Source organism: Balaenoptera physalus (genome assembly GCF_965194825.1).
Source record: "Balaenoptera physalus genome assembly, chromosome: 18".
NCBI lineage: Eukaryota > Metazoa > Chordata > Mammalia > Artiodactyla > Balaenopteridae > Balaenoptera > Balaenoptera physalus.
This window is the reverse complement of record NC_138899.1, coordinates 14,632,995-14,653,405: the sequence shown is the minus strand read 5'-3', so window position 1 is coordinate 14,653,405 and position 20,411 is coordinate 14,632,995. Positions and strand designations below refer to the sequence as shown.

Sequence of the window (20,411 nt, the reverse complement as noted above, 5' to 3'; positions counted from 1 at the left end):
CCAAATTGTTTCCATCAGGATTGCAGCCTATATGGAAATTCAAATATGGATAACACTATGAAAAGTTGTATTCTCCAAATAACTCATACATGCTAAAGAGTATAAACATAAACCTATGTTTTTTTAATATACAAAATTATCATTTCTAAAAAAAAAAACCAAATTGTTTATATAAATTTAAAGAGTAAAGAAAAAAAAAAACAACACAGGAGTTTTGGGGAAAAGCATTAACAGAGAAATGTATCTAATTATTTTCTACCAAGAACAAGAAGAGAGAATATCACTTTTTTGTATTCTTTTGAATTCTGGCTCCCCTCCCACCAGGTTCTTTCCTGACTACCACCCTGTACCCACCTGTACTTTCCAGTTCTCCACCAAGACCTCTGGCATTTTTTTCTCATCTCTCCCCACATTCTCGACTATATTCTTCCTCTCCTTGAAGAGAGGGCCTGTGTCTCTCATTTCTGTTGCTCTAGTGCTTGTTGCAGGCCCTGACAAGTTACACAAGTATTAATAATAATTCCTAACAATCGCAGAATCCTTAACATGTTTTAGCCTCTTTTCCCACCATCTGCCACTTAATCCTCACGATTCTCTCGTCATCCTTATCTGACAGATTTAAAAACCAAGGCATTGTGAGCTTACCCCACTTACCAAGTAAGCGGCAGAGCCAGGATTCAAATTGTGTGTGTGTGTGTGTTTGGTTTTTTTTAATTGAAGTATAGTTGATTTACAGTGTTTCAGGTGTATAGCAAAGTGATTTTATATTATATATATAAAAGTTATATATACGTAAATTTTCCAGATTCTTTTGTAATATAGGTTATTGCAAGATATTGAATATAGTTCCATTTGCTACAAAGCAGGACCATGTTTATCTATTTTATATATAGTAGTGTATATTTGTTAATCCCAAATTCCTAATTTATCCCTCCCCGTCACTTTCCCCTTTGGTAACCATTAGTTTGTTCTCTGTAAGTCTGTTTCTGTTTTGTAATTAAGTTTATTTCTATCATTTTTTTAGATTCCACATATAAGGGATATGTGATATTTGTCTTTCTCTGTCTGACTTACTTAGTATGACAGTCTCTAGCTCCATCTGTGTTGCTGCAAATGGCATTATTCCATTCTTTTTCATGGCTGAGTAATATTCCAGTGTGTGTGTGTGTGTGTGTGTGTGTGTGTGTGTGTGTGTGTGTGTATTGTTTCTGTGTCTTCGCTATTGTAAGTAGTGCTGCTGTGGACATTGGGGTGCATGTATCTTTTTGAATTAGGGTTTTCATCTTTTCTGGATATATGACCAGGAATGGAATTTCTGGATCATATGTTAACTCTTTTTTCAGTTTTTTAGGGAATCTCCATACTGTTTTCCATAATAGCTGCACCAATTTACATTCCCACCAATGGTGTAGGAGGGCCCCCTTTTCTCTACACCATCTCCACCATTTATTATTTGTAGACTTTTTAATGATGGACATTCTGACTGGTGTGAGGTGATACCTCATTGTAATTTTGATTTGCATTTCTCTAATAATTAGTGACATTGAGCATCTTTTCATGTGCCTGTTGGCCATCTGTATGTCTTCTTTGGAGAAATGTCTGTTTAGATCTTATGCCTATGTTTTGATTGGGTTGTTTGGTTTTTTGATATTGAGCTGTATAAGTTGTTGTATATACAGAAATCTGTTGCATTTCTATACACTAACAACAAAATATCAGAAAGAGAAATTATGGAAACAATCCCATTTACCACTGCATCAAAAAAAAAAAAAAGAAAACCTAGGAATAAACCTACTTAAGGAGGCAAAAGACCTGTACTCCAAAAACTATTAAGATTCTGATGGAAAAAATGGAAGACAACACAGATGGAAATGTGTACTGTGTTCTTGGATTGGAAGAATCAATATTGTTAAAATGACCATACTACCAGAGCAATCTACAGATTTAATGCAGTCCCTATCAAATTACCAATGGCATTTTTCACAGAACTAGAACAAAAGTTTTTTAAATTTGTACGGAAACAGAAAAGACCCTGAATAGTCAAAACAACCTTGAAAAAGAAGTAAGAAGCTGGAGGAATCACACTCCCTGACTTGAGGCTACACTAAAAAGCTACAGTAATGAAAACAGTATGGTATTGGCACGAAAATCAGATCCATAGATCAATGGAACAGAACAGAAAGCCCAGAAATAAAACCACACACTTATGGTCAGTTAATCTAAGACAAAGGAGGCAAGAATATACAATGGAGAAAAGACAGTCTCTTCAATAAGTGGTGCTGGGAAACCTGGACAGCTACACATAAAAGAATGAAATTAGAACATTCTCTAACACCATACACAAAAATAAACTCAAAATGAATTAAAGACTATTAAACACCTAGAGGAAAACGTAGAACACTCTTTGACATAATTCGCAGCAATATTTTCTTGGATCTGTCTCTTAGAGTAACGGAAACAAGAACAAAAATAAACAAATGGGACCTAACTAAACTTAAAGGCTTTTGCACAGCGAGGGAAACCATGAACAAAATGAAAAGACAACCTACGGAATGGGAAAAAAATATTTGCAAATGATGCAACCCACAAGGGATTAATTTCCAAAATATACAAACAGGATTCAAATTTAATTTATGGAGATTTCTGACTCCATAACCTGAGAAGCCAACCACTCTGCTAATGACTTCAACGCACTGTTGACCGCTGACACAACAGAACTGCTTCTTAGCATGATTTCAAGTGTATGTGCACGTGCGCGCACACAGAGAGGAACAAAAACTTCACAAAACAATATTACTCTTGCTCTGTACGCTGGTATTTTCTATTATATCAGTTCTATTCTAGTTCATATGAAAGACAAAATGATGGTCATGAGGCACAAAATGGACATCATGATCCATTGGTTGCACCTGCAGCTTGACAGACACCACCCCTCGCTGTCCCCCTGTTGGGCTGGGCTCCTGGTCCATGTCAGCATCACACCAGGAGCTTCATTGTTGTTCCAGATTCTCATAGCAGCCCCGCAGGGTTAGCCCTGTTTTCCACTTAGGGAACTGAGTCTTGAGGAGATTAATAACTTACCCTGAGTCAAATAGCAGTAGAATCAGAATTTAAAACTGTCTGACTCCAAATTTATTTTTTTTTCAATAAATGTTTGTTGAACTTAATGATGTTCTCATCAGATATTTTCCCCATTTTTCCTACCACCCCATTCAAAATGATTCTCCAAACCATAACAAAAGTGAGTAAGTATAGAGCAAAGGTGGAAGATACTACTCCTAATGCTATGTCCCTCATTTGGAGAGTATCAGTTTAGAAATGTGTTATTCACTTATATGCCATGGGCTAATAAGTGTCAGGAGAAGATACTCAAACTGTTACCCTCTAGAGCCAAGAGCGCTTTCTCTTTACAATGTCTAGCTGGCTGCAGAGGTGGAGAAAGTCTGGTTGTTTGGTTACTTGAAGTTACTTATCTAAGTGCAGAAAGCTTACATCCCTCTTCTCCTCAAATGAGTAGGAAGCAGTGTTGCATGTGTCTCAACACCCTGATTTAGGGAACCTAAGAAACTGCGAGCAAACTGCAGAGGGGGAGCCCAGTGCTGTTTCTTTGAGTTGCCCCGCTTAGGTGGGCCAGGCCCCCATCATCTTCCCTGGCTCCCTGTGATCCTGGGAGCAGCAGCGAGCTTCCAGGATGTTCTCCCTCCCAGGCTTATCGCCGTCACTGTTGACCCCCCCCCATGAGCGTGTTGGAATTGGGGGAGATGTGATAGCAGCCAAGACCTGCATAGGAACCAGAGGCAGGGGAGTGGTGACAATCAGTCTTGGAGGTCTGAGGGGAACTTTCAAAAACAAGTACTGTATTTGTAAGAATGAACTCCTCAAACTGTGTTTAAAATTTCAGGAATAAGCAAAAAATGGAAGCACTTCCTAGGTAATTTCCTTAAACAAAACAGGTAGATGAAATGTATGCAGCATTTGTGCTCACCATCTGAAGTTATTAAGTATGTTCCCCAGAAAGAACACCAAGGTGAGATTATATTCAGGGAGTAGCTTGCTTATCTGAAAGGATCTGGGAAAATGGATTTCAAAACTTCTTTGAATGATCCTCTACACCTAGAGGCCCTTGTCCTCTTGGCCCAAAGAAAATGTTTTCAGTTGAAGAGGGCTTCCATGCAAATTCAGTATTTATGATTGCAGCCCAAGGGTTGACACAGATCAGCAGCCATCATCGTTATCATGATTAAACAGATTGATATTTTGTATTTAACAGGTTTTATTTTAAATCAAAGCAAAAACTAAGTATTTTTTTTAAACAGCCCACTCTGCTCTTTTGGTATTTACATTCCCCGAGTTTTCTTCAGTAGGTTAAAGAAGGTGAACTACAGCTGTCTCTTTAAGACTTCTCCCTGGTTACCTGGTTTTATTTCCCCTTTTTTCTTGTTGCGAACAAAACTGAAAGACAGAAGAGGCGGATGTGCTGTTACTAGTAAAGAAATACAACTGGATTCTAGCCTAATGCAGTCGGCCCTTTGTCTCTGACACTGTGAAGTCTTCGTTAAATCCCTTGGAACTGCCCCTGGAGCCCCTGAAAGAGAACTTAATGGGACTTAAATTCTTTTTCCTTTGTTGGCAAAGAGTCTTCCTTTCTTCCGAGTATGGATGATGATCAGTTCATTCAGAGGCTACAGGATTTAAAAAAGGAGAGCAAGAGGGAAACCAAGATTTAAAGTGATTTCAGATGATTCCCTCATTCTTGAAATAGGTACACTAGTAGACCCTTCAATAAGGTCCTCCAATTAGAAATGAGAATATACCTCTTAGGAAACAGCAGCAGTAGCTGCTTTTGATGATAGATTTTAATAGAGGGCAGTTTCCCAGTTTGGGACTGAAATAGGGCAAACTGTTGTGTATTATCTGCTTAATTTGTAACCACTTGTACTGCTTTTGCCTTGATCCCAAGTTGTTTTAAGCTTAGAAGGTTAGTGGGTAGGGTTTCTTTTTAAGATAATGAGGGTCTTGTCTTCCAGCAGAGTATGCAAAAGAGCCAGTAAGACTGCAGTTTTCAGTCTTGCAGTTGTGTTGAGGGATGATCAATTTACTACATTAAATGCTCTAATTTAGAGTGGCCATTTTGGGGTCACACGCCTAATATGAACTTGTGTTATGTTAGTAATAAAGGAAAAAATTACTACTGAATATGGCACAAAGGATTAAATTAGAGAAGTGTAAACTTTAAACCATGATGAAAACAGTTTTGAAGCTAGTGCTCCATTTAAAATATTACATTGAATAAGAGTATTTGTTTTCCTGACTCTGCTGTGCCAGCTAACTCTTATTAAATGAGGTTTAATTGTTTACCTTCAGAAAAAAAATATACATGGGCCAGTAAATTTAGTGTATATTTACATGAAGTTTGTGTGTCCTACTATAAATCGCTACACTGAAGTGTTCTGCCTGTACTTATTTATAAGATTAATTTATTAACTTCGTTGCTTAGAGGTGGGTAATTTAAATAATCATATCTATCAGAAATGATCATTAATTTGCCCTTATCTGCTCTTGCAGTATGTGTCTACTGTGAGCACTTTTATTACCTTTTGAAGATAACATAATGGTCTCTTATTTGGCAAGTGATGAAGGTAGAATGAGTAGAAACCAAAATGAACACCATGCATAAAATACATTGACATATTTAAACGGACATTTTTCAAAAATTGCCTGCTGGCTTTAAAGAAAAGTATAGTTTCAGTCAGTTGATGTTATAATAAATCATTCTTTTTTTTTAAATTGAAGTATAGTTGATTTACAAAATTGTGTTAATTTCTGCTGTACAGCAAAGTGATTCAGTCACACACACACACACACACACATTCTTTTCTATATTCTTTTCCATTATGGTTTATCACCGGATATTGAATATAGTTCCCTGTGCTATACAGTAGCATCTTGTTGTTTATCCATTCTATATATAATAGTTTGCATCTGCTAACCCCAAGCTCCTAAGCCATCCCACCTCCCCCTTGGCAACTGCAAGTCTGTTCTGTATATCTCTGAGTCTGTTTCTGTTTCAGATAAGTTCATTTGTGTCATATTTTAGATTCCACATATAAGTGATATCATGTGGTATTTGTCTTTCTCTTTCTGACTTACTTCACTTAGTATGATAATCTCTAGGTCCATCCATGTTGCTGCAAATGGCATTATTTCATTCTTTTTTATGACTGAGTAGTATTCCATTGTATATATGTACCACATCTTTTTTTTTTCAGAAATTTATTTTTAACATCTTTATTGGAGTATAATTGCTTTACAATGGTGTGTTAGTTTCTGCTGTATAACAAAGTGAATCAGCTTTATGTATACATATATCCCCATATCTCCTCCCTCTTGAGTCTCCCTCCCACCCTCCCTATCCCACCCCCTAGGTGGTCACAAAGTACCGAGCTGATCTCTCTGTGCTATGCAGCTGCTTACCACTAGCTATCTATTTTACATTTTATGTACCATATCTTTATCCATTCATCTGTCAATGGACATTTAGGTTGTTTGCATGTCCTGGCTATCGTGAATAGTGCTGCTATGAACATAGGGGGTGCATGTATCTTTTTCAATAATAGTTTTGTCTGGATATATGCCCAGAAGTGGAATTGGAACCTCCATACTGTTTTCCACAGTGGCTGCACCAACTTACATTTCCACCAACAGTGTAGGAGGGTTCCCTTTTCTCCATACCCTCTTCAGCATTTGTTATTTGTAGGCTTTTCAGTGATGGCCATTCTGACTGGTGTGGGGTGGTACCTCTTTGTAGTTTTGCTTTGCATTGCTCTAATAATTAGTGATGCTGAGCATCTTTTCATGTGCCTGTTGGTCATCTGTAGGTCCTCTTTGGAAAAATGTCTATTTAGGTCTTCTGCCCAGTTTACAGTTGGGTTGTTTGTTTTGTTGTTGTTGAGTAGTATGAGCTGTTTGTATATTTTGGAAATTAAGCCCTTGTCAGTCTCATCATTTGCAAATATTTTCTCCCAGTACATAGGCTGCCTTTTTGTTTTATGTTTTTCTTTGGTGTACAAAAGCTTGTAACTTTGATTAGTCCCATTTGTTTATTTTTGCTTTTATTTCTATTGCCTTGGGAGACTAACCTAAAAAAACGTTGGTACGATTTGTGTCAGAGAATGTTTTGCCTGTCTTCTCTTCTAGGAGCTTTATGGTGTCATGTCTTATGATTAAGTCTTTAAGCCATTTTGAGTTTACTTTTGTGTATGGTGTGAGGGTGTGTTCTAACTTCACTGATTTACATGCACTGTCCAACTTTCCCAACACCACGTGCTAAAGAGACTGTCTTTTCTCCATTGTATAGTTTTGCCTCCTTCGTCAAAGATCAATTGACTGTAGGTGTGTGGGTTTATTTCTGGGCTCTCTATTCTGTTCCGTTTATCCATAGTCTGTTTTTATGCCAATACCATGCCATTTTGATTACTGTAGCTTTGTAGTATTGTCTGAAGTCTACGAGGGTTATGCCTCCTGCTTTGTTCTCTTTCCTCAGGATTGCTTTGGCAATTCTGGGTCTTCTATGGTTCCATATAAATTTTAGGAGTATTGGTTCTAGTTCTGTGAAAAATGTCACGGGTAATTTGATAACAGTTGCCTTAAATCTGTGGATTGCTTTGGGTAGTATAGTCATTTTAACAATATTAATTCTTCCAATCCAAGAGCTTGGGATAGCTTTCCATTTCCTTGAATCATCTTCAGTTCCCTTTATTAATGTTTTCTAGTTGTCAGCATAAAAGTCTTTCACCTCCTTCATCAGGTTTATTCTTCCTAAGTATTTTAATTATTTTTGATATGATTTTAAAAGCGATTGTTTTTTTACATTCCCTTTCTGATATTTCACTGTTAGTGTAAAGAAATGCAACCAATTTCTGTATGTTAATCTTGTGTCCTGCTTCCTTGCTGAATTCATTTATCAGTTCTAGTCGTTTTTGTGTGGAGTCTTTAGGGTTTTCTATATATAGTATCACGTCTTCTATATATAATGATAGCTTTACCACTTCTCTTCCAATTTAGATACCTTTAATTTCCTTTTCCTGTCTGATTCCTGTCTAAAAAAATCATTATTTTCATTCAACTTTTTATTGAAATTTTACTGATTTTGAAATACATATTTGGCATATCATAACAAAGAGAAATATTCTTATTTGCTAAACTATGTTCTTCTATCTAATACTGCTAAATAAACACGCATAATTGCCCAATATGTCCTTTTAGACTGACAGTATAGACTTAAGTGGGGACCCTTATTGCAGTGTGAAATCCTTAAACTTATTTTTTTTTTCTTTTTATGACAATCAGAAGTGGTTTGATGATAATTAGCAGAACCTCCTTAAGGCCTAAAGAGTGTCTGAGGGCTCTGATTAAAGCTCAGAATGAAGCAGCTGCAGGCATTGGTCAGGGGCTCAGAAGTGAGGGACTCCTCTTTCTGCAAAGAATGCCACTTTCGTCCCCCAGTCGTTGGCGAGCTTCATCCCCTTTGAGGAGTTTTCTAAAGAGAAGGTGAGGGAAGTGACAATAGAGAGAGGCTTTGATTATGAAATAGGTGATTGAACTTTAAGTGGGTATCCCTGTTCTCTTGAGCGACAAAAACCACCCTTCCCAAACGTGCTGATACTGTGAGCCCATTCATTGCTCAAGAAGGTCTATCTTTTAAAAACAAAGAGATTTTGTTTTGTGTGGATTAGCTCAGGTAACGCCTCTATAGAGTGTACTTTGATAAACCAGGTGGACACTTCAAGCCTTAGACCTCTTACAGGAAGTAAATTTGCTCTATGAGAGGGGCCTGAAGGAAAAAATGTGATGGGCAAAGAAACGTTCTTGTCATTATTATAAGCAAAGAGACCCTGTCTGACTTCTCCCAGTTGGGCTCAAAGCTGGTTCATTAACCTGGCCTCTTTCAGGCCCTTTATCTCCTCAAACACCAGTCCTTGAAGAGGCCCTCATTTGGGCCCCAGAGTAGAATCCTGCCCATGGTTTAGAGCACTGGGGGGAAGGTGAAGGAGAGTCAGGGGAGAGGGAGGAATACTGGGGACCAGCCTCCCCTCGACCGGCCACGTCATTTGTGTAAACCTCATGCAAACAGCTAAAGGAAGAGAAATCGCTTGCATCTTAGAATCCTAGAGGTAATAATTACAAGGAGTAAAAAGTTTTTATAAAAATCTAAGTAAAATGATGGTTATTCCCCTGACAAGGAATTCTTACCTTTGCTTACATGGTTGCTTAATCTTTGATCCTAAATTTGAGAGTTTTAAGGGAGACCTTAAATTTGGCTCCAGGGATTTTTCAGTTCAATTCAGTAATCATTTTGAAATGTCATACGACCAGTGATTTTCAGTGCTTTGGAGGCATACTGTCCACTTAATCAACTCTGTGCAAATAAAGCTCCCTTTATAATGTCTTTTTAATTTTGGATTTTGCTCAGGGATACATCTTTTTTGGTGGCACACCATGTGTCTTCTGCATCCATTTCTCTCACCAGACTTAAAACTAAGACAATAGGGAAAGAAGGTACAGGAGGCTCTCTGAGTGTCATTCTTCATGGGCAGAGAAAAGAAATGTCTGCCTTCTTCATCTTTCTTCTCAGGCTTTTGTGAAGTGAGGAGGAATAGTCCAGCCCCAAGACCAGGCAGGATTTGAGGCTGGTGATTCCGAGCAGTTCCCGGGCGCTTGTGGAAGAGTCAGATCTCCTCTTGTTCCCACGTGTGTGCATCACACGGTTCTATCCCCTTCACTGAAAGGAGCCAACTGGGCTCTTCTCTGCTGCCCATATTCTTGTGCCCTGGTTTACTAGAGCCTTCCAGAAGAAAACTTAAATGACCTGCATAAGCTTATGTACAAGATTCTCTCTTGAAACCCACCCAGAAAGGCATATATTTCCAGAGTAATTTCCTTGTGGTTCCTCTCAAAGCAGATGAATAGGAAGAGCTTGTTATTTTTATTTTATTTATTTATTTATTTGAATATTTATTTATTTATTTATTTATTTTTGGCTGTGTTGGATCTTCGTTTCTGTGCGAGGGCTTTCTCCAGTTGTGGCAAGCGGGGGCCACTCTTCATCACGGTGTGCGGGCCTCTCACTATCGCGGCCTCTCCTATTACGGAGCACAGGCTCCAGACGCGTGGGCTCAGTAGCTGTGGCTCACGGGTCCAGTTGATCCGCGGCATATGGGATCTTCCCAGACCAGGGCTCGAACCCGTGTCCCCTGCATTGGCAGGCAGATTCTCAACCACTGCGCCACCAGGAAAGCCCCAGGAAGAGCTTTTTAAATTAAAACAATTTTATTATGGCTCATGTCACAATGGGTTTCAGGTTATCCTGCCCTTGCAGTTTGTAATGATGTTCTGTGAGGCCTGTCATCTTGATGCACAGGTGAGGTAACGTGGGGAAAAGCTGATGCAGAATCAGAGGCAGTATCTTCATGAACAGAGGTGCCACGGGCCCCAGTAGTCGACATTCTCTTTGAACATATGGAGATGTTCCTTTCACACATGTGGAGAGATTCCCCATCCCAGAAGGCTGTTGTACCAATGGAGGAAATATCCTAGTTCATTCTTCAGTGCCAATGTGCAAAAATTTAACAATTTTGCTTTGAGGCACAAACCTCAACTAATCATGCTGTTGGTATTTCCCAGTATCACACCAGGATTGACCATCAATTTATCTAGCTCTCTTGATGTAAAGTTCCTCAAATTAGTATATCCTCATTTTTTTCTGAGCAGATATTACCAGGAAGGTATTTTTAAAAAATCAAATCTTCCTTTCTCTTCTTCAACTTCTTCTTAAGATGACACATTTCCACACTTTCTTGTTAGTGTTCAATCATCCAGAAGATATTTTGGAGCATACTTTGTACAGTGGAAAATTAATTTGGAGATACTATTTTGTAAAAAAGCATTTGCAACCTTATTAATTTATAGGGAATTTTGGTGGTTTGTTTTGTATTTTAATTGTTCTGTAAGTATTCAAACATGATGAAAAGAGGTTAAGGTAATAACAGTCACTATTTTGGAGTATTTAGGAACCGGTTTTATTCACTGGAACAATGAGGAAAAATCTGGATCCCTTTAATGAGCATATGGATGAGGAACTGTGGAATGCCTTAGAAGAGGTAATTTATTGAATGTTCTTAACTTGTTAGCATCAGTATATGTGTGTGTACATTTATAGCAGCGCAGGTAATTAAGGGGAGCTTATCGGTTTAACTGACTTTATTTAGCTCCAAGGAGAACACTGATGACATGGGTACATGTGTAAATTAAAACATGTATATTAATGGTGATGAAAACCAACAAGATAATGCCTCATGCTTTCATTTTAGCTTTTCTCTAGAACCCAAAGCAACTAGGTACATTATCTTGTCCTTAATAGAGCACTAAACTAGAAGTTATAATTATGAGTTCAAATTCTACTAAGTGACCTAGTGAATTAGTTACCTTAATTACCTTGCAATGTTCATTTTATTCCTCTGGTCTTAGGGAATATCAACTAAGTGGAGACAATAGTAGTTTTTCATTATTAACTGAAAGATAAATGAGATCATACCAACAAAATGCTATAAAGTTTCATAAGAAAGTGTCTATAAAGGTAAATTATATAATTGGAATGTGATGATAGTTATTTATTGGCGATCATGTCCTTTTAATGCTGCAGCATGAATGCAGGTAAGAGAACCCTGGAGCTTTTGCTCAGTTTTTATATGGATTGTTCATTTCTAGAAGATTTTCTGTTATTTGTGTCATGTTTTCCTTTGGCCCACTTCTTTGAATTTCCTCACCCTTGCATGAAAAGGATTTTGACTTGTTAAGTTGCTGTTGGTTTGTATATTTTGATACAAATTATTTTGTGTATTGGTCCTAGTTTTGCATATTGATTCTACTAATGGCAGAAATTGTATCTAGACTTATAAACCATAAACAGACTTCTAACTTCTCATAGGACCTAGCTCAGTCTTATTCTTTTTAAAAAGTAAGCACTTAATAAATAGGTACTAAATGTTTGATTGATCTCATTTCTGAGAAGTGTGGCTTATTTCTTTAAAAAACAATTTTTTTTACACATATCCAAATGACTGTTCACATTGTTGTTTTGAATTGGTGTGTTTGTCATTTAGTGTCACCCTTCCAGGGAAGCTCTGAAATCTGTAATATATAGATGAGCTTTGACTGTGAGCAAGCAGATTTGGAGGCCTGACAATTTCCTGCCAGGAATTCTGGTTTCTGAAGGCATGTCGGCACTGAGTCTTTACAAACTACCCCTCTTTCCAGCAACTGTGGGGATTTTATTTTCCTAGATCAGGCTGATTGCTTCACCTTCTCCTACTTGAGAAGCAGTGGACCTCTGATTTCATTTAAGCTTGTGAGTCTTTCTACAGTGAAATTCTAGAAGAGAAGAGGTGGGGAGAGCAGTTACCCATTAAATATAAAGAAAGAAGGATGGTCCACTGCTCTTGAACTCACAGAACAGATTTAATGGTGAAATTGTGACATCTTAAAAAAAAAACTGTAAGTACTGGTAAATTATTTTCCTATTTGTTTCCCAGCTCGAGATCTCTCTTAACAGACTCTCAGGTAGTAGAATTACTCTAGAATTTTGGACAGAGAGGAAATGTTAATTGGGAGACAAATCCTGTAAAAAACTATCTTAGAACTTGGCCCTAACTTATACTTAATTCATCTGTAGGAGCCAAAATTTAGATAAAATTTAGTAGCCTCTCAATTCTAAAAATGATGAGGTGGTGGAAGTGGTAGACAACACTGAGATCTACCTTTATTTAAACTACATTTGGAACTTTCTGTAAAAAGAAATAAACATGAGTTTATTTCACAAAGTGAAGTGTGTGGTTTCCATGTATTGCTTCTGGAATTAACCCTATTACTTTACTGATATGTCTTAGAGTGAGAAATCATCCCATCATTTTGTTTCCCTAGGAATTGTTTCTTTATGACTTTTTAAAATAAAACCTACCATATCTTTTATTGAAAAACATACAAATGTCATAAAGAAATAATTCCCAGAGAAACAGAATGATGGGATGATTTCTCACTCTAAGACGTACCACTAAAGCAATGAGGTCAATTTTTTTTTTTTAATGAGGTCAGTTTTTAAGTGAACTAAAAACCCCAGTCATTGGTTAATAAATGATGCCAAACTGGACATGTGAACCCAAACTCATAGAGTTGGCCTGCAAGTGAGAGGGCACCACTGTGTTTTCCTCTTTAAGAACTTCAATTAAAAGAAAAAGATGCTTTTTAAAAATTTTTTTTAGGTCCTGTTAGTTCTGTCTCCTCCTTCTCCCTTGGTGGAGATGGACATTCAGAAGGGAGACAGTCCTAATGATGGTGCCCGTCTCATCTTGGTTACTTTTCAGAATATGCTGAAATGTGTTTTTCTTATACTGAAGAATAGCCAGCTGACTATAAACTGAAGAAAGTTCATCAGAAATTGGTGCCAATTAGGGCACCTAAAAAGCAAGGGCAGCTCTACAAATATAGCATAAGTAGTGACTGAAGAAGATGAAGCACTTTATCACCCAAAGGTTAAAAAAGCACAGGAGATAAAACTCTGGAAATGAATCATCGATGTGTTGCTTCTGTTAAAAAACAAAAACAAAACAGCTTAGATACTGGGATTTACAACTGAGAGTGCTATGTCATGTCAAAACTGTGAAGAAATCACCCAGTTATGTTCTACGTTGATACGTTGATCCTCTGTTAGGACACGAGTATGTCTCATCATACTGAAAACCAAGATACAGAAATCTGGGTATCAGTGGCCTGTGCATCAGGAACCACGTGATTCAGTCCTGGCTTTGGCGACAGGTCACATTTCCATTTCTCTGGGCCTTGTATTTAGGTGAGCAGGCTCTCCTTTTACTTCATTGACTGCTGGCTCTGCTCTACTAAAAGCTCTTCCCCATCTGCTGATTGCATTTCACTCTCTCTTTCCAGCCCACACCAGCCTTTCTTTTTGAAAAGTAAGAAGGTTCCATAAAATGTGGAAACCATCTGACATCTGTGTTAACTTCCTATGAGGGGCGTTGGCACCTGGTTGGTAGATACAGTACACACAGTAGGTTACTTTGAAAATGTTTATGATGATAGAAATAAGGTGCCTTATAAGTTCAGTTTATTTATATATTTATTTATTTTTATAATTTTATTTATTTAATTTTTGGCTGCATTGGGTCTTTGTTGATGCACGTGGGCTTTCTCTAGTTGCGGCGAGTGGGGGCCACTCTTCATTGCGGTGCGCGGGTTTCTCATTGCGGTGGCTTCTCTTGTTGCGGAGCATGGGCTCTGGGCACATGGGCTTCAGTAGTTGTGGCACGTGGGCTCAGTGGTTGTGGCTTGCGGGTTCTAGAGCGCAGGCTCAGTAGTTGTGGCGCACGGGCTTAGCTGTTCCGCGGCATGTGGGATCTTCCCGGACAAGGGCTTGAACCCATGTCCCTTGCATTGGCAGGCGGATTCTTAACCACTGCACCACGAGGGAAGCCCTCATAAGTTCAGTTTGTTATCTTTCAGTTTTGCTATAGTTTATTATTTTCCCAAGCTCAAAAATGATCTGAAGTATTCTATACTGAGATGTATAGTTTTTAATAGTATTATATGCTCCATTTTCCTTAAATTATAACTTTTTAAAGTGCTTTCCACAGTTTAAAGTATGATGTTATGATATCTTGGAGCCAGTTAATTGTTTAAAAATATATTCCTTTTACACTTATATTTAATAAGAAAATAGTGTTATATATAAATTATTTATATGGATTTATTTTCTAATTTATAGGAACAGACATGTCACAAGAAGAGATGAACTTGTGGCTTCATTCATACAGCCAACAAATATCTACTGAGAGCTTTCTAGACAGGCATTGTTTCAGATTCTGGGGTTATCACAGTCATTAAAAGAGACAAAGTCTCTACCCTTTTGGAACTTAAATTCTCCTGGAAAAGATGGAAAACAAGGCAATGCATATGTAACAGAGTCTCAGTGCTGATACTTGCAAAGGAGAAAAATAAAGCAGAATATGAAGAGGGGCTAGCTGACAGCATTATTAATAATGGGCAATACCTGTTGATCTCTTTGTATCAATCACTGTTGTAAATTCTACACATAATGACTCATTTTATACTCTGACAATGTTAGGAGGTAAACACCTTTATTATACTATATTATAGTCTTATTTAGAGTTTAGGAAGCTAAGATAAACTTCAGGAAGTTGCCCAATTGGCAGAGCCAGGCAGGACTTATGCCCAGGCTGTCTGGCTTCAAGGCTCCAATTTTTTTGTTTTAAAATTTTCAGATCACAAGAACATGGAAGGAGTAGTATGATGAACACATATGCACCTTCACCTTGATTCACCAACTGTTAATATTTTTCCATATTTGCTTCCTCTCTTCCATATATTTTGCTGAACTGCTTGTAAGTTGTAGAAATGTTTATTAAAAGTTGCAATTCACCTTTAAATACATAAATATACATCTTGTAAGAACAAGGACATTCTCTCACATAACAAAACACAGTTTTCTAAATCAAGAAATTTAATAGTAATATCACACTATTATCTGTTTTCAGATTCTCCAGTTGTAACTCCTAGTTATTACTGTCTACTGCCTCTATTGTGTTTTTTTCCATTCTAATACTAAATTATACTGGGTTGGCCAAAAAGTTCGTTCAGTTTTAAGTAAAAATAAAAGACATTTTTCATTTTCACTAAGACCTTTATTGAATGATGTAGTCGCTAACCGAATGAACTTTTTGGCCAACCCAATAACTTGAATATATGATTATACTATAGAAAGCCTTCATATTCTTATTATTCTCATAACCATCCCTGATTCATAAATGAAGACAGAATCTCAGAAAACAGTATTTTCTGAAAAACACTGCTTCTCACAACCCTTATTCCTCATGAGGTAAATATGGACAACTGGAAGGAAAGTAAAAAACCAGATTAGTGATGAGATGCCATCCCAGTAAGGGGCAAGTGTAAAATTATTTCTTCAAAGTCAGGATGTCAGTCTTAAGAACACCAACCCACTTGCACCACAATACAAATCTTACCCTTTAGATTTTTGTACTTTTCATGCAGTCACTAAATACAAATACCATATTTAATCCTAACTCTGAATTCCCTTTCTTGGGATTGGACTTCATCAGGAGCACAGTTCGGGATCACATTCATAGAAGTGCTCCAGGATACCACGAAAATATTGCCCACTCACCCTTGGTGTTTTGTTATTTGACACTATAATTCTGTGTCCCTGCTCATTGGCCATCACTCATCAATCTGTTGGTGTCTTAATTTGAAATGTATTTACTCTTTGTTCTTTAACTTCAAATATAGCCTGAGTTTGGTTCTTGTTCTATAGTACTTCTCCAAAATAAATACTCGTTGAACTGATCCCTACCACCCAATGTACTTTCAGATTAACTTTGGAAGTTAAAAGTTTGGTTTTCTTTTTTATCTTATGATTACAGTTTTATGAAGATACATTAATATAAACACCACTTATACCCATAGTCTGGGGGAAATAAATGTTATAGTGTATCCTGTTTTTCATGAATTTTCATTCACTGCAAGACATTTTTGACATTGAAGAAAATGCACTTAACTGGTCCAGTATTTATGAGATTAAACGTGGGAAAGAACCATTACCAGACTAGGCTCCAGGACTACTAATGTTTGAGGTACAGTTTGCCATTGTTTGAATTCATATTTTTTTAAACTTTTAGACCTTCCAAAATTGTGAAGTGCTGATAAGATTATATCTTTAGAGAACCATACTTCCTGTAATATATATATATTTTTAAGTTTCCCTTTAATGTACCAACCCATATGCAAAATGTACATTGGTAAACTTGACTCAACCATAAAATCCTTTTAACTTTTCCATTTAAAACACACGGGAGAAATAGCTTCATTTTTTGAGAAACTTCCTTAACTAATCCTTAGGTGGGGTTTCTTGTAGGTGTCATGTGGCAGGGAAGGGGGACAGTGATATTTTTCTGTCCTGACTTGACTCTACATCTTTCTCAGTGAATGCTAATTGGAAATAGCTCTCCCCATCACGTGGCTGTACATGTAACATACATAAGAAGTCATGAGGACTTCAAAGCTCTAATGTCTAAGAGGATTGTCTGCTTCAGTAGCAGTTAGTTTAGGAAAATGTTCTTTCTGTATCCACAGGTACAATTTAAAGAGGCCATCAAAGGTGTCCCTGGTAAAATGGATACTGAATTAGCAGAATCAGGATCGAACTTCAGTGCTGGACAGAGACAACTGGTGTGTCTTGCTAGGGCTATTCTCAGGAAAAATCAGATATTGATTATTGACAAAGCCACATCAAATGTGGACCCAAGGTATGGAGCTGAGGTCCATGAAACCTGGTATCCAAAATTTAAATGTTGTAAATGGAAAACATTTAGTGATGCTGAGAAATGTTTCTACGTGTTCTCTTTGCCCGAAAGATATCTCTTGTTAACATTAATTCCAGAAAACAAAAGAAGAAACCAAAACATGTTATATAGTGTTAATGTTGTTACTAGGTATCCTATGAGAGCTAGATTCCTAAATCCAGCTCCTGATAGTTTCAAGCAATTTTGAGGGAAGACTATTTCCCATTGTTTTATGAAAAATAGTAAATTTCCAAGACTTTTTATACTTAGTTTTTTAAGGAACAAGATTATGTCTTAAAGTATTGATTTTTTAAAGCATTATAAAAATATGTGATTTTTTTTTTAAGTCTTAAGTCTGCTATTTCTGTCTTTACCGAACTAAATTCAACTTCTTTGTTTCCAGAACTGATGAGTTAATACAAAAAAAATCCATGAGAAATTTGTTCAGTGCACTGTGCTAACCATCACAAACAGACTGACCACCATTACTGACAGCGACAGGATAACGGTAAGACCTTCACCTGTGGAATTTCAGTTGTTTCCATTTATGTTCAATTTTTCAACACATCCTTCCTTGTAAAACTTGATAGGAAGGAACCTCCAATAATTTAATTTTCTCTTAGTTTCTCCTCTCATTCCTGACAATAACTCAAGTACTTAAGTATACTTTCAGAATGTGCTATTAAATAATATATCCAGTAATTTCATATTTTCATATTAACACATTATTGACTGGGGGATTTTTGCAGAAACTAATGCCTGTGGCCAGCGATTTGTTATGTAAGTGAATATTGAAATGTCTCTGGTCAATAATGTTCAGGTAACAAAAGACATATGTCTCTGGTCAATAATGAGTTAAAAGTTTATTAAATTGTCATTTTTTTAAGATGGCCAACCATGAAAATATTCCAAACCCAAGTTATGGCTTCATATTTCAGAGAGGTAGAAGATGGTCATCTTGGCTGTGTCACAATTGTTTCAGCATTTTTGGATTCCCTTAATCAAAAAATTAGCCTTTCATTTAGACTGCCACAAGGTTGTTGGCTAAGGTTGCAGAATTTCTCAGCTGTTGCTGTCAGAGGGGAGTCCATGAGAAGAAAGGGCCTAGTGAGAAAAACAAACTATTTCAACAGAAAGGATTTAATATAGGAAATTTGTTACACAGGAATTGGAGGGCTAGAAAAATGAAACACGGGGGTAATAATTTTAGGAAGCAGCTACTGTGTCCTAGGACAGATCTCCAGAACTAAGAACTCAGAAGAGAGGCTCTAAAGAGTCAGTGCTCAGACCTCCAAGGAGAGGTCACTGCCTAGTTGCTGGCCGTATTTGTGAGGGAGCACAATGAGGCTAGTTCTCCATGTGCTAATAGAAGCTGGGAGCTGGAGTCAGGTCCCACTGCTGAGATGCTGCTGCAGGAGCAGCAGAAACCAGCTAGACCATTAGCTCTGATTCCCACCTTCAGTCTCCCTCTAGTGCCCCCTACTGACAAAACTGAACAAAGGCCAGCTGGCCAAAGGTCTTCTGAAATGTGATTTGCAGAGACCCAGCCTTTGCATCACAGATGAGAGTACAGAAAGAAAAGTGGATCAGGGGCTGAGATACTGCATATAAACAACTAGTAAGTCTCACACAGTAAATCTGGACTTTGCACACAAAGCTTGGGCCTCTGGATATCTGTCTAGTATCTTCCTTCCAGGTTTGATTGGCTTTTTCTTCCTTAGTAATTTAATATTTCCTTCCTTAGCTTTATTTCCTTCCTTCCTCCCTCTATTGCTTTTCTCTCTCATTTTCATCTTCTCTCTTTCTTTGTTCTTTCCCTGCTGAGTTTCAATAAATGTTAGGGTGTGGCTTTATAAAATGATAAGGGAATCATCCCTCAAAGGAAAAACCTTTGGCTGCATATAATCTCAAGGAATGCAGGGTATTTTAAGGTTAACCTGTAGCCTGTGACAGTGAGCTGACTTCACTCATCTTATGGATGGTAACTGTTGTCAGGAGACACCACAGTGTCCAGTGATGCTGATTCGTAATGAAATAGGTAAAGAACGCCTGCATATGATGCATAAGAGGCAACAGATGCAGTTAACCAGTGAATTTGATGGTCCATAAAAAACAGGTAATAATCAGTAATACCCAGACTTCTTTATGTTTAATGATAATGGTACTATCTCTCTTGACTTCTTAGGCAGTTTCTGGAATATCACCTCCCATCCTACTTCACATTCATTGTCAGATGGGATCATCAGTGGGGGCACTGAGTAGATAGCGGACTGTCAGCACTGAAGCAGTGCCTTTAGCCTCACTCCCCTGAACTGGACGTGCACAGGAGTGAGCTCTGGGGAGGCAGACGACAGGAGTGGGGCATCCCCAACCAAAGGGATGCTCTAGGCTCCAAGCATTGTGTCTGGTCATCTGGACTAGAACATCACAGTAGGAAGCAGGCCTCTCCTGCAGACTTTCATGGGGGATCAGGTAACATTCCAAGGTTGTAGGACAGTGACTCTTAGATTCCAGAAACGTTTAGCATCAGGCATCCTTAGTCCCTCATTTTGTGTTCCTTTTTTTTTTTTTTTTTAATATTTATTTACTTGGTTGCACCAGGTCTTAGTTGTGGCAGGTGGGCTCCTTAGTTGTGGCTCACGGGCTCCTCAGTTGCGGCTCGCCGACTCCTTAGTTGCGGCAGGCAGGCTCCTTAGTTGTGGCATGCAGACTCTTAGTTGCGGCATGCATGTGGGATCTAGTTCCCTGACCAGGGATCGAATCCGGGCCCCCTGCATTGGGAGCACGAAGTCTTAACCACTGTGCGCCATCAGGGAAGTCCCTCTCATTTTGTGGTCTTGAATGCTAATTGGAAAAGTAACATTTTAGTTCTACTTTTTACCTGTCACTTTCTTGTTCTTACCTCTCAGCATTGCAGCATTGTATTTCTCAGACTATCCCCAAAAGTGTCCTTCTTCCACAATA

General features: G+C 37.9%; 1 protein-coding gene across 1 annotated transcript in view; it reads left to right on the top strand.

Annotated features, from left to right (window-relative positions):
• LOC309647551 (ATP-binding cassette sub-family C member 4-like) overlaps window positions 1-20,411 on the top strand; it is a gene marked incomplete at its 5' end in the record, with an annotated part of 133,275 nt that overhangs the window by 88,699 nt on the left and 24,165 nt on the right. Inside the window, 4 exon segments of the mRNA XM_082434981.1 lie at window positions 11,070-11,159; window positions 17,239-17,411; window positions 17,851-17,873; window positions 17,876-17,955. Of these exon segments, the coding sequence (XP_082291107.1) occupies window positions 11,070-11,159; window positions 17,239-17,411; window positions 17,851-17,873; window positions 17,876-17,955 (366 nt within the window).